General features: G+C 43.4%; 1 protein-coding gene and 1 long non-coding RNA gene across 5 annotated transcripts in view; both read right to left on the bottom strand.

The window, feature by feature from the left end:
• Positions 1-4,114: 4,114 nt before the first annotated feature.
• On the bottom strand, positions 4,115-8,416 carry LOC135450118 (uncharacterized). Of its 2 annotated transcripts, none has more exons than XR_010440957.1 (4): positions 8,390-8,416; positions 7,669-7,820; positions 5,778-5,873; positions 4,115-4,213 (listed from the first exon to the last, which is right to left on the bottom strand). It is a non-coding gene; the product is annotated as an uncharacterized LOC135450118 (long non-coding RNA). The 2 variants fall into 2 exon arrangements; XR_010440956.1 differs by having other exon boundaries at positions 4,183-4,300.
• A 1,079-nt stretch (positions 8,417-9,495) lies between these two features.
• TLK1 (tousled like kinase 1) overlaps positions 9,496-12,003 on the bottom strand; it is a 68,193-nt gene continuing 65,685 nt past the window's right edge. For all 3 annotated transcript variants that reach the window (XM_064718227.1, XM_064718229.1, XM_064718228.1), the window contains exon 21: positions 9,496-11,253. In XM_064718227.1, coding sequence (XP_064574297.1) covers positions 11,077-11,253 — 177 coding nt within the window. In that variant the 3' untranslated portion in view covers positions 9,496-11,076. The remainder of the gene's footprint in view (positions 11,254-12,003) is intronic.

The raw sequence follows: 12,003 nt of genomic DNA, 5'->3' as shown, positions 1-12,003 counted from the left end.
GTATAGGCTGCTCCCCAGTGCCTCACCAATTTGCAGAAGGACTTGTGTCAGCCTTTACTCCTGTCTTGGCAATGCCTACTTGTCAGTCTATAAACTTCTGCCTCTGACAGCTCAACACCCTCCCTCAGTAAGCACATTTCTAGCTCCTGCTCTGAAGACTTGCTGCCTTGGTGGTTGCTGCCATAACCTGCACTACTGAGGTAATACATCTAGATAAGGCCTGACAGCCTCTCAGATCCTTGTCCACTTTATCATCTTCCTCCCTGTTTTCTTTCTTCACCTTACTCTACCTGTCATTTGTAGATTGGACCTTGTAATATGATTCAGACAGGCAACAAGGGGTTGCCAAAAACACAGAGAGATTTCTTGTGGCGTATAGGAAGAGATGGTGAAAGAGAGTTGTTAGAGGACAGAAGGCAGATGACTGTCTTCTCACTAATCACTACATCTGGCACTCTGCTTGGCTACTCCACGGAGCAGAGGGGTCCTGCTGTCACCTCTTGCAGGGGATTCCTCATTTACTATCCTTGTACAAGGAGTGTCTATGCATTTTCAACGGCTTCTCCTTGGAACGCCCAAGAGAGCAGTTGCCACCCACATCCAGTGCCTGTGCTGCCCTGCACACTCCGGTCACCCACCACCCATCCGGCCCCAGCCTGCGCTCACCTCAGAGCCCTGCAGCTTCTGTGGGAGATGGGGCTGGCCTGCGAGAGGATCCCAAGTCAGTGGGTGGAGAGAGGCACTGCCCACGCCTGCCACCTGAGACAGCACATGGTGCCACCGGGATGGCTCAGCAGCACTTTCCAGAGGCAAGGCAGCCTCTGGAAGCAGCTTGCTCCGCCCACACCGTTATGCGTGCCGGAGGAGAGGCACCACACTCCCTTCAAGGAGAGCTCTTCAAAAGTATGAAATGCAAATTGTTGTTATTGGGATTGCACTTCAACAACCTTTCCAACTGATTGTGATGAGCAAAGCTCATGAGCACAGTGCAGCTCCAAGGGCAAGGTCTTTGCTTCTAGCCCCATATGCTGTGCAAGCAGAATACTGGCTGTTTAAACAGAAGATGCACTTCAATAGGGAAGGCTGCTTGATGAGTCCTGTACATATCTCCTTATAAAGACTAGAAATGTGCTTTCTGAAAGAAATACAGTATTTAAATTGATTAGGCAAATAATAAATAATGCCCCCAAGCCTCCTGTCTGCACCAGTCTGTGAGCTGGGCATATGGTGCCTTTCCAGACCACATGGTGGCCAATGAAGCAGAGCTGGTGATTATTATTTCACCCACCTTTAGCAGGAAATAAAACATCTGTTTAATCCTGACAGTGGGACTCCCCAGCAGTTAGGCTAAGATGGTTCAGAAGGAATATAATTGTTAAGGCAGCAGAAAGCAGTGATATGACATCAATTTTTTTAAGTCTCCAGTCTCTGACACTTGGAGAGTCATGGGATTTTTCATGGCTGTAGAAAGTCAGGACCTCTGTTTCACAGCTCAGTGAGAAAGAAAAAGGGCATCTTTTCAGCAGGAGCCAGTGGACAAGTGGCTGTGGACTGCTCACAAGTGGAGCAGCTGTACTTGCTGGTGCTCTCTGGTTACCAATGGTGTTTTCTCAATGCTGTTCAACCACAAGGCAGCATGAAGAGCTTGAACACTTGGACTGTCACGGTGAAAAACCAGCAAGAGCAGACATGCCATTCTGTGCAATATATAAGCAGATGAAGGTATTTTTGGGGTGCAGAACAACTCCTAAAATGATGTGTTCCCCTGGAAAATTAAACCCAGTATTACTGACTGCCAGGTAGTAGCCAGAGGGCTGACTGAATAGCCTGGCTAGGCAATGATGAACAGGAAGTACAGCTGCAAATCTCACCTTATGGAACAGCAAACAGGGCACTAAGTAGTCAAAAAAGACAGTCTCCAAATGAGAGAGGGGTATTTAAGAGGGTGACATAGTCAGAGTGGTCCCACAAAACTGAGCAAAGGGAAATTGAGACCAAATGTTCGTAACAATTCCTATGTCTTAGATTAATTTGCATAGCAGTCTTAGCAGGGAAGTGTTCAAATCCCCTTCCAGAAAAGGACAAAACAAAGTCTTGGGTTCAGCAACCCAAAGGATAAGTCTGTGCTGAATTACTGGACTATGATGAAAAACATTTGTTGTTTTTGTGGGATTCTTCTCACTCTATCCTCTTCCTATCCAGCAGAGCTTACTCACAGACACTGTAGTGCTCCTCTTTGAACTCGTTTGGCTCCGTGGGGGGACAGGCATTTGGTTAGTGGTGGCCACTTTGGAGGGAGGAGGGTTTGAAGAATCTGAGAACAGATTCCAGCTGGCTGCAAGCACTCCCACTAGGATGTGATGCACAGCAAGGTCTCATGCTCCTGAGCACCCCTGTCAGCCAGTAAACACAAGCACCCTGGCATGCATGGCAGCACTGAAATGTACAGGCATGGTCATTGTTGTGCAACCCCTCAGGAAACAGCTGATTTTGCTGCAGTTTGAAAAAACAGATGTGGCTTAAACCCTCAAAAAAATTGGTATCCATTTGAGGCATAATTAAAAGGAGCTTGAATCTAACCAAAGACAAAACTGAAAAGCAAAAATGGAACTTTAGTAACCTGACTTTGTCTATTGCACACTTCTTTACTGGCTTTGACTAGCTAAAAAAAAAAAAAGTCGAGCTCCTGCAGCTGCAGGTAGCTGTTGTCCTTTGCTCAGAAATATAATCAGCTATTGGCACAGAGCTGAAACAGAAGCTGCTGTTCTGGTTATGGGATCAGAGCTACTTAAGTTGGGCAAGACCATTACCATCTTCCACCCAAACCTGCTGCAGTGTGCCCACCACAAATTGTCACCAAAAGTTCCTATGCAAACTTCACATTCCTGCATGAGTTGGAGCATATTATTGAGAAGCAATTCAAACTTCAGTTAATAGAGGTGCATTATATACCTACAACTATTAAAACTCTTACTATATTTTGTTTCCCTCACTGGAAAGGGTGAACTTTTCCTCCCCATTATGGTCCTTGTAAAATGTGTGCATTTTTCAAGGGTACACTGCACAAAGCTTGCCTTGCTTGACTGTTGGCTGCATGTTCACAGGTGTCTTTGCTGTCAGTTATTGATGCTATCAAGAAAGCAGCATCTTTTAAAAGGCTTCCAACTGAATTTTAGCTCCAGGCCACATACTTTCTCTCTGCAGGGTAGCTTTTACCATCTAATCTCACTGGAACAAGAAGGCTTTAAAACTAGGAAAAAATGAATGAGGAAATCAGTGATACCAATTATACACCAAATGAAGATAAGTCCCTCTGTCTCATTAGCACTGTTTAATTATGCTTGGATTTAAATTCTAAATATAGTTCATACAAATTCACAAGGGCAAGTGTTTGCTTCCCCTGTTGTAATCCTCTTCACATCTAATACTCCTCTCTCCTATGAGATCAACAGTTTTAAGGACCTGTCCGCTTGAGTCATAAATAGAAAAGATGCTGATGCTTCATCCCTTACAAGTGAGAAATGTTGGTTAAGCAATGGCTTATGTTTTATATTTGCAGTGCTGTGAGAGCCCAGAGGTCTCAAGTGACTTCTCAGCTTCCTGTGCTGGGTCTGTGTGTACAAGTGGAGAGAGTGCCTGCTATGGGTTTCTATACTCCTAACAAAGCAGAGGCTGCATATTTTCCATATGCTTCTTGTTGGGACCTATCATGATGTTCATTATCCTGAACAAAGGCACCAGACCAGGTGTCACGAACATTTATGCTTTTATTGTACAGTTGCCATAACTGGAGCAACCAGATCACTGTTCAGACTGAAAAGGTGTTGGCTAACAAACCCTCAAATTCTCGCAATAGGCTTCCACAAATGTGTTGGCTACACAAGCCCTTCATTTTGTACAGTTCAGTAAGTTCTCAACTCCCACAGCAAACACATCAAAGGTGCTGTCACACAAGCCACAACACAGCTCCAGAAGCTTCCCACTCCCACAATAAACTACAGTAATCTGTGACTTCTACCCAGGGGTTCAGCTGAGAAAGAGAGGAGACCCACTACCCCACTCCATGAAAAAAATGCCCCCAGAGACAAATCTCTGCTCACTGAGAAGAAGCCTTTTCTTAGTCCATGTGCAGAGTAACTGTCCAAAATGCCAATGAGGATGTCCTCTGCTTGAGAAAGGTGGGGTTTAAACAAGCACTTCTGCACCAGCTATTCTGAAAGGAAGGAATGGGGCAGGGAGAAAGATGCAAACATCTGTTTTCCTTCTAGGTCTGGTTAAAAATTCAGTTAAGAAGCTGCATCTAAAAAGACAAGGATTTGAAAACATCATCAGCATTTCTAAAAGCGCAGAGTGCAGACATGCTCTCTACCATGACCTTAGTATTTGCTAAATCCTTTATCAGTGGTTTTGTTTTACTCAGAAATACTATTAATTAATCAATCCACATATAAAAACTATTGAGTGAGAATTTTACTGCCCTCAAAACTAAAGTTTATTGCACTTGTGAAAGCATTTTACACTTGCATCCTCAACTGGCATGTGTCTGCTAAGAACAGATGTCATCGCTCAGTCACAGAGTGCAAAGGCATTTGATGCTCAGTGTCACCTCAGATTTGTGTGTCCAAAGGATAATGAACATAGATGCAGTATTAGATTAGAGCTTCAGATGCTTGAATTTGTGCAGCATGTAGAGGAACTACACTTTAGTAACCCTGGGATATGGAATAATTAGAACATCAGGTTCTTCCTGCATTAGTTTAGTCAAGGAATGAGTAAAAATGATGGTGGGTTTTCATAACTCCTACCCTCTGGAGACAATCAGGCAGAAATGGCACTGAGGGCTTATATGCTGGTAAGCACCTAAATCTCTGTGGTAGCTGCTGTGATTATTGTTGTTTCTTGGAAATTTTGGTTGGACTCTCATGCCCAGAGAAGAAAATCATCTGTGCATTTCCAGCAAGATGTCCACACACTGAAAATCTGAGACTACTGGTAGGACAGCCAGCCAAGCATCCCCGTAGGAGAGGTGCTCCTCATGAGGGAGAGCCGGGAGAGGCAGAGAGCAGAGCCCAGCCTGGGGGCAGGGCTGCCTCTGGGGACGCCCTTCCTCCTGCAGGGCCTGGGGAGCACGGCCTGACGTGCCAGGGAAGGGCTGTCCTGCAGCAAGCTCAGATGCTGTCATTGCTCCCCATGGCCCCAGCGCTCACTCCCACTTCCCAGTGCCTGCAGCCTGGGCTGGCGCTGGGCCTGGGTGAGGGGTAACCCAGCCAAAAGAGAGAGCTGCCTTGCCCCTGAGATAAGGAGAAAAACCACCAGTCTCTACAGTTTTCACCATTAGAACCACACCTTGTTGAATGTACTACCTGCATATTATCATTTTCATTCTATCAATATATGAAAGTATTAATTTGAGTGGAAAAGGATGAGGGTCATTAAAAACACAGGAATCCTGACAGATGATAAAGGATGACACAGGAGTTATTCTTCTAATTTTATGTGTGAAGGTTTTGTCAGTTGGGTGATGGGACAGTAACCTTTAGGATATGGTAATTTTTTAGATTGGAATTAGTTTGGGCTCAGTAATAAAACTAACCTGACAGCTCTAAGACAATTTAAGAGCTCAGCTCAGCTCCTGATACATTCTTATGTAACCCTAGAAGCAGCATGAGGATTTTGTGGTATCATATAAATGTATATGAATTAACATTTAACCAATGGAAAAGATGCTCCAAATCCACTATGGGCAAATGCAGTTTGCCAGCCAATGGGTTACTTACTTGTCTTTGCAATAGAAGGGCATGCAGGGAAGGTACTGCAGTGCTCAAATCAGCGAGGAGAGCTCAGCCAGCGGCCAATGAGCCACAGCTGCAAGCCTGAAACAGTTTGTGTGGTAGTTAGGGTGAAGGAAGTTGTACATTATGCAAATATACAAAGCTGTGCAACAGCTCTTCGTGTGGCTTTTTATAGGGACAGATCTAGGGGAATGAAAGAAGCTGCACCATCTCCTAGGTCAGCCCCGTGTGTGCGACTGTTTGGCAAGTCCTGCTCCTCTGCCGTGCTCAGCCCAAGGGCAGAGGAGGTAGATGGCAGAATTCTGGGAACAGGGGGCGTGTTCTGCTTCTCTGAGTCTTTGCTACTTCTCTCAGTTTTAGTGGAAATTGCTGTTCTACTATTGAAGGCAAGTGAAGATCTACTGGATCTGCTCACAAATACACAGAGCAAAGCAGTTCTTGATGCTCTTTCCCTCCAAGATTTTGACAAAGCTAACGGACAATCAGCTCCCTTTTCCAGCTTTCATTCCACGCCTTCCAGGCCTGCTAAACCCATGAGTGTCCCAACAAGTTCAGACACAAAACACAAGCAGCCCTCTCTCCCGTCTTTGTCTTGCATTTTAACAACTCTTGGACCTCTCAACATCAACTACAAATTATCATAGTTCTCTATTACTGAACAACATTTAGAAGAAGCTGGTTTGAACATGTCTTCTGTCCTGAACTAAAAATATTTCAGTATTCCAACATCAAAAATATTCTATTGATTCAGTAAGGTGCTGTCAGGTCCTTCTAGGCACTGAAACACTGGAGAGTGCTTATGCCTCTTTGAGCTATGGCTGCTCCCAGACCTTACTGAGAACAATAATCTGCTAAGGATTGTCCTTCCAGTTTTGGAGAAGGGAGGAATTGCAAAACTCCCCTGGACACCAATACTACAAATAACAGGAAGCCACAACCCCAGGCCACCTGCAAAATGATTCAAACTTTGCATATGAGCAAACAGGTTTCCCAAGAGTAACAGCAGACACGAGGGTGATGTCCAGGGACTGCTTGGTTTTTACACTGTAAGTACAACTGCAAAACTACAGAAACAGGAGCATGGGGCTGAAGCCATGGCATTCTCTTCCCAGGAAACTCTTGTTCCATTGGTCTGCAGAGCTGTGCTCTGCTCAATACCGTAGCATAGCTTTCATTCAAGAGCAAGTAAACATTTTCTAAGGACACGGCAAATGTGGCTTTGATCTCCTCCACTCTTTAGAGAGGAGGTCCCTGGCTGTGTTTGAATGGTGCAGAGAAAAAGATACCCATAGATTTGTAGAAGGGGATTCTGAAATTTAAACATCCTGTAATTTCTTAATGATACCCAATTAGCTCTCGAGACACTAGATACAAAATGAGATTTCTAGGGAAAGCATTTTTCCTTGATTTACACACAGAATTTTACTGGCTTGGGAAACATAGCACAGTGAAAAGATTGCAAGGTGACTTGATTTCTTCCAGCGAAGAAGAAAAATCAAATTTCTCCAACAGCAAGTTTCTCAAACATTCTGTTAGGAGCTGAATATCTGAAATTATTCTGCAAGAACCTCACTTATTCAGAGGACAATAATCCTAATTTCAAAAATACACATGAAGTTCAAAATTAAATATATGGTCACTGTATAGAAAACAAAGCTCATATACTATACATGGCAGGAAACTGGTTTTTGTGCCACAGTGTCCAGGACTGGAAATATTAGGCTTAAAGAGCAGTAAAAAAGACAGGATGCTAGGAAAAACTAGAATAGATTACTTAGATAAGTAATGCAGCCATCACTGAGAGGCATCTTTAAGAATAAGGTGGACAAATTTGTCAGGATATGAGTAAACTTGAGCCAAACTCAGGGATCCTTACCTAGGAAGCTTGAAGCACTGAGTAAAACCTGCTTTGTTTGTGGAAGGGGTGCTTAGAAACACACTAGTCTCAGGTGGCAGGTAACGCCAGACAGACCCCCAGGATGGTGACTTGGGGAGCTCTGTGGATCTCACTGGACTCCTTTCACCAATCTGTGATCAGAAAGACGTGAGATTTCTGGATCATTCATTATTTCTCTGAAAAATATGCAGTCTTACCTTTCCTACAGAGGCAACACAGTCCTCAGCTCTACAGTCCATGGCTGCCATGGCTGCCTGGAGGAACGGTCCCGGCCTCAGGAAGGGTATTTGCCCCCTGGAGCCCCGGCAGTGCCCGGGCGCCTGTGCTGTGGCGGCAGATGGACACGCTGGGCTGGCTGGCTCAGGAGCGCGGGGCTGGGCAGGCCCTGCTGCCGGCGCCCCTCAGCTACCAAACCAGAGCCCTCACTATGGCTGTAGCTGATACAGAGAAAAGAGAGTTTTTAAAAATGCAATAGCAATTGTGAGACTCAAGTATTTTAGACATGGATATTAGGATACTCTCTAACCACACTGGCTCCAAATTTTGAGGCTCCCTTGTCCTGATACACAGCCCAGGTCCCTACCCCGCCAGGCCAGGCTCTCCAGTCTCCCTTCCCAATGCAATATCCCACTTCTGGAGAAGAGCTCCAAGTTCTCAGCGCTCTTTGAAGAATAATAAAAGACAAAAAACCACTTCTCACCTTGCTGGCAACTCCACTCCGTTGCCGAACCGCTCCTCCCACACAACGGCTGCGGGGGCGGTGCTGCACCCGCCCGGCCCAGGCCCCGCGGGCCGCAGCTCCCCTGGCCCACAGCAGCAGCCCCAGCCCCTCTGCCCCACTGCAGCAGCTCCAGCCCCAGCCCCTCTGCCCCACAGCAGAAGTTCCTCCCCCAGCCCCAGCTCCAGCTCCAGCCCGGCCGGAATTCAGGGCTCGGCTGAAGCAGCAACGCTGCTGGGGACCTGCATTCCCTCCCCAGGCTGGATGTGCCCTGTCCTGGTGTCCTGCCTGGCCAGGCTGGTGGCCCCGCCTCAGACCTGTGGTTTTCCTACAATCCGGAGGACATCAAAGCTGGAGCACGAACACGTAGGATGCTTTAAATACCAAAACGTGCTTTCCTTTTCGGGGTTGCTGATGTTAAAACACGCAGTCACCTGCTCAGGCTGCCACTCGGGTGGCAGCGGCGCGGAGCTCCCCGGGCCGCGCTGTTCCGGCGCCCGCACTGCCACCGTGCATTTCCCGACTTCCAGCGAGCCTCAAAAGCACTTCTCAGAAAGTCAAAATATTGACCAGCCTTCACAAAATAAAAACACAGCTTCTACTATCCAACGTATTTTCACAATAGAATCCAATTCTATTTCAGTTACCAACAGGCATAATAAAAGGAATGAAATTTAACGTGAACTTACAGCTACAGCACATTTTCCTTGAACTCTGCACTCAGCCTTGTGCTGTAGAGAGTGGAAAGGATGGAGTCGCAGTATTCTGTTTGAATCTAATTTTCTAATAACTCTATGAGCTAATGTTATCCCTCAGCTCAATATTTTAAAAAGAACCACTGAAATACTTACAAGTTGTAACTGCGCAGTCCATTCAATCAAATGAAATTTTGATTACCTCATCATGACAGATGTTTTAAGTTTCATGAATCTTCCCCTTTCACCTCCAATGTTACTTAAATTAATTATTGTATTATTGGCCTTTTGTTTGTAATTAAGAAGAGTTTGATTTAAGTATTTTTGTGTTGCTCACTGATATGGTTATGTGATTTGCACTATGCTGAAATGTAAAAGCACACAATGAAAACCTTGAAATTTCAACTGCCTGTTGTTTATTACTGTTTTGGCTACATTCTCTACAATTTCAGCAGCATTTTAAAGAGACAGTTAACATTTCTTTATATACAATGAAAACAAAATGGCTTGCAACATCAGAAACAAGAGCAACAGTTTAACTGTACAATACTAAATGAAAACCTGTGGTAATACAGCCTCCTCTTTCTGCAACATGGACAAAATTACATATAGGTATTCAGCATCAAGAATGGGATAGTAAAAAGAATAGTGAACAGGAGAGAGATACACTGTTCTGAAAAATAAGTTTCTACCATACAAGGCAGTTAGAAAATGTTTCACATTTTAAAATATCTGTACAAGCCACAAGAAACATTTCCTTGTTGATAGGAACTTCCAGAAATAGAGAATAACCATGAGCAACTTCTACACCTATTATTGATGCGCTCTGCAGGAGGAGAACGCAGCGAACGGACTGAAGGAACTGTACTGTAAATTGCCAACACAGATCGCTGTACATGCCTTGATTGATAACGATTGCCTCTGCTCCATCTCTCATACAGTTGACTCGCACCTGAAGGAGGTCATTTGACTCTTGTAAAAGTAAAAGCAACGTCATTTAGCAGCAATTAAAAGCGCCTTGAGGGAGACTTAAAAAAAATACAATATCCAATTAGAAAAAGCCATACTTTAAACATTTGTACAGGAATAAGTTGCTGAAATTTAACTGAAAATGTGACATCTGTACAACAATTTACAGTAGAGCTAGAAGGGAATTTATCATTATTCCTGCATAGAACATTATACATGACCTGTTTGCATTTGGTTTCATACTGTTGCTTGCTTTTATTAGAAGCCTGGAAGGTTTCTCAAGTTTCAATACCACAGCAAGTATAGTATTTAAAAAAAACCGAATGGATTTCAAAATTAGCAATCTATTTGAGAAGTAAGTACCAGGAATTCCATATCACCCTTCCAATCTAAATTCAGTGGAACACCACAACATTTTTGGAGGTACAAGCCTGAGTAGCCAAACAAAATACTCTAATTTTATTTGAAAAATCTGATGTTAAACATTATCTTTCACCATCTCACATTCCTTACTTTGGTTTTGAAAGATCAATGTCTTGGAAAGATGGCAGTTCATTTACTTCATAACCAGGCACAAATTTTTTCCTGTGTTTTCAAATTTGCTCACTACCCTTTTTTATTTAAATAATGAAAAACTACCCTTCATGTTAGAACTTTCCAGTATCCACCAAATGTACTTTAAAGTATTAAAAAGATTATTTACAATGTTCCCCAGAAAAAAACTAAAAACCTTTTCTTCAGTCTTAAACACAGTATACCTGTTAGTTTGTAACAGGAAGTGTCATCCTTCATCCTTCAATGTTTAACGGTGTTTCTCAGAAGGGCACATTTATTCACAGTCCATGATCCACTCCAATCATACAAATGACACTATGTAGGAGGACTTCAGTCTGAAAACACAGTTATCAAACTTGTCCTGTGTAAAAACACTCAAATGCTTTCAAGCTCAAGTCTGCATCTGAAAACTAAACAAAGGTATCATCCCATTCCTCAGCTGGAGAAATTTCAGTACGAAATAATGCTTGAAGTAGGTGGTGTAGGGGATGCTGCTAGGCCAGTCATATGTAAGTTTCCTGAAGAATTTGATCTCCTCATATGAGGGAGAAGATAAGGATCATTGGCCAGCTGGTGGACATCAAATCTGTCCTCTTTTCGGTATGCTAAACAGCGTCTGATAAAGGCCTAGAAAAGAAATGTAGAAAGTTACAGCAACATTCCAGATACTTCTATTTGCTTTGAGGCAAATAGGCAAGTCCTCCTGGATAAACTAGCTTCTAAACAAATTCTTTTTCTTAAATCATTCAATTCAAGTGACAATGTAACATTTTGCTGCTGAACCCGCTGAAGAAATAGAACATCATGGCTGAAAGAAAAAATCAGCAAATTAATTGGCTTCAAATAATTACACTTCAAATAATTATTTCCACATTTAGGAACTATATTTACAAGTAAAACATTAGCACCTCACCCAATTAGATTTTTGCATGTTTTATGCCTGAACAGATGAATAAAAACCAAGTGCCAGAGGATTGAAAAAGGAGACCTTTCTACTTTCTCCAATGAGCTTCTAAAACCATTGAGTGGGGAAGAATAGGTGGATGAGGCAGAGACAGAATTTCAGTGCTTTAGCTGACTTTTGAAAACAAGCATTTCCACATGTGCCATGACAGGGTATAGCAAAACATGAAACTGACACTGATGGTTGCCATGCTCAATAGGCATTATGTAAAGAATATTTAGGAAACCACTACCTTGCTGAAACTCTCTTCCCATGAAAAACTCAATCACACCTGCTTAAAATTAACTAATCAATTGAAAAACCCTGTAGCTAAATTCACTATGTCATCCCTACATCTAGGTCCATATGACCTATGCCAATCATTTTATGCTAAAAGTTTCTGTCAAGTTTTATGTCTAGCACACACAGAACAT

This window comes from Zonotrichia leucophrys, chromosome 7 (genome assembly GCF_028769735.1).
Source record: "Zonotrichia leucophrys gambelii isolate GWCS_2022_RI chromosome 7, RI_Zleu_2.0, whole genome shotgun sequence".
NCBI classification, from domain to species: Eukaryota; Metazoa; Chordata; class Aves; order Passeriformes; family Passerellidae; genus Zonotrichia; species Zonotrichia leucophrys.
Note: the sequence above shows the minus strand (reverse complement) of the source record. Positions and strands in the feature narration are given on the sequence as shown.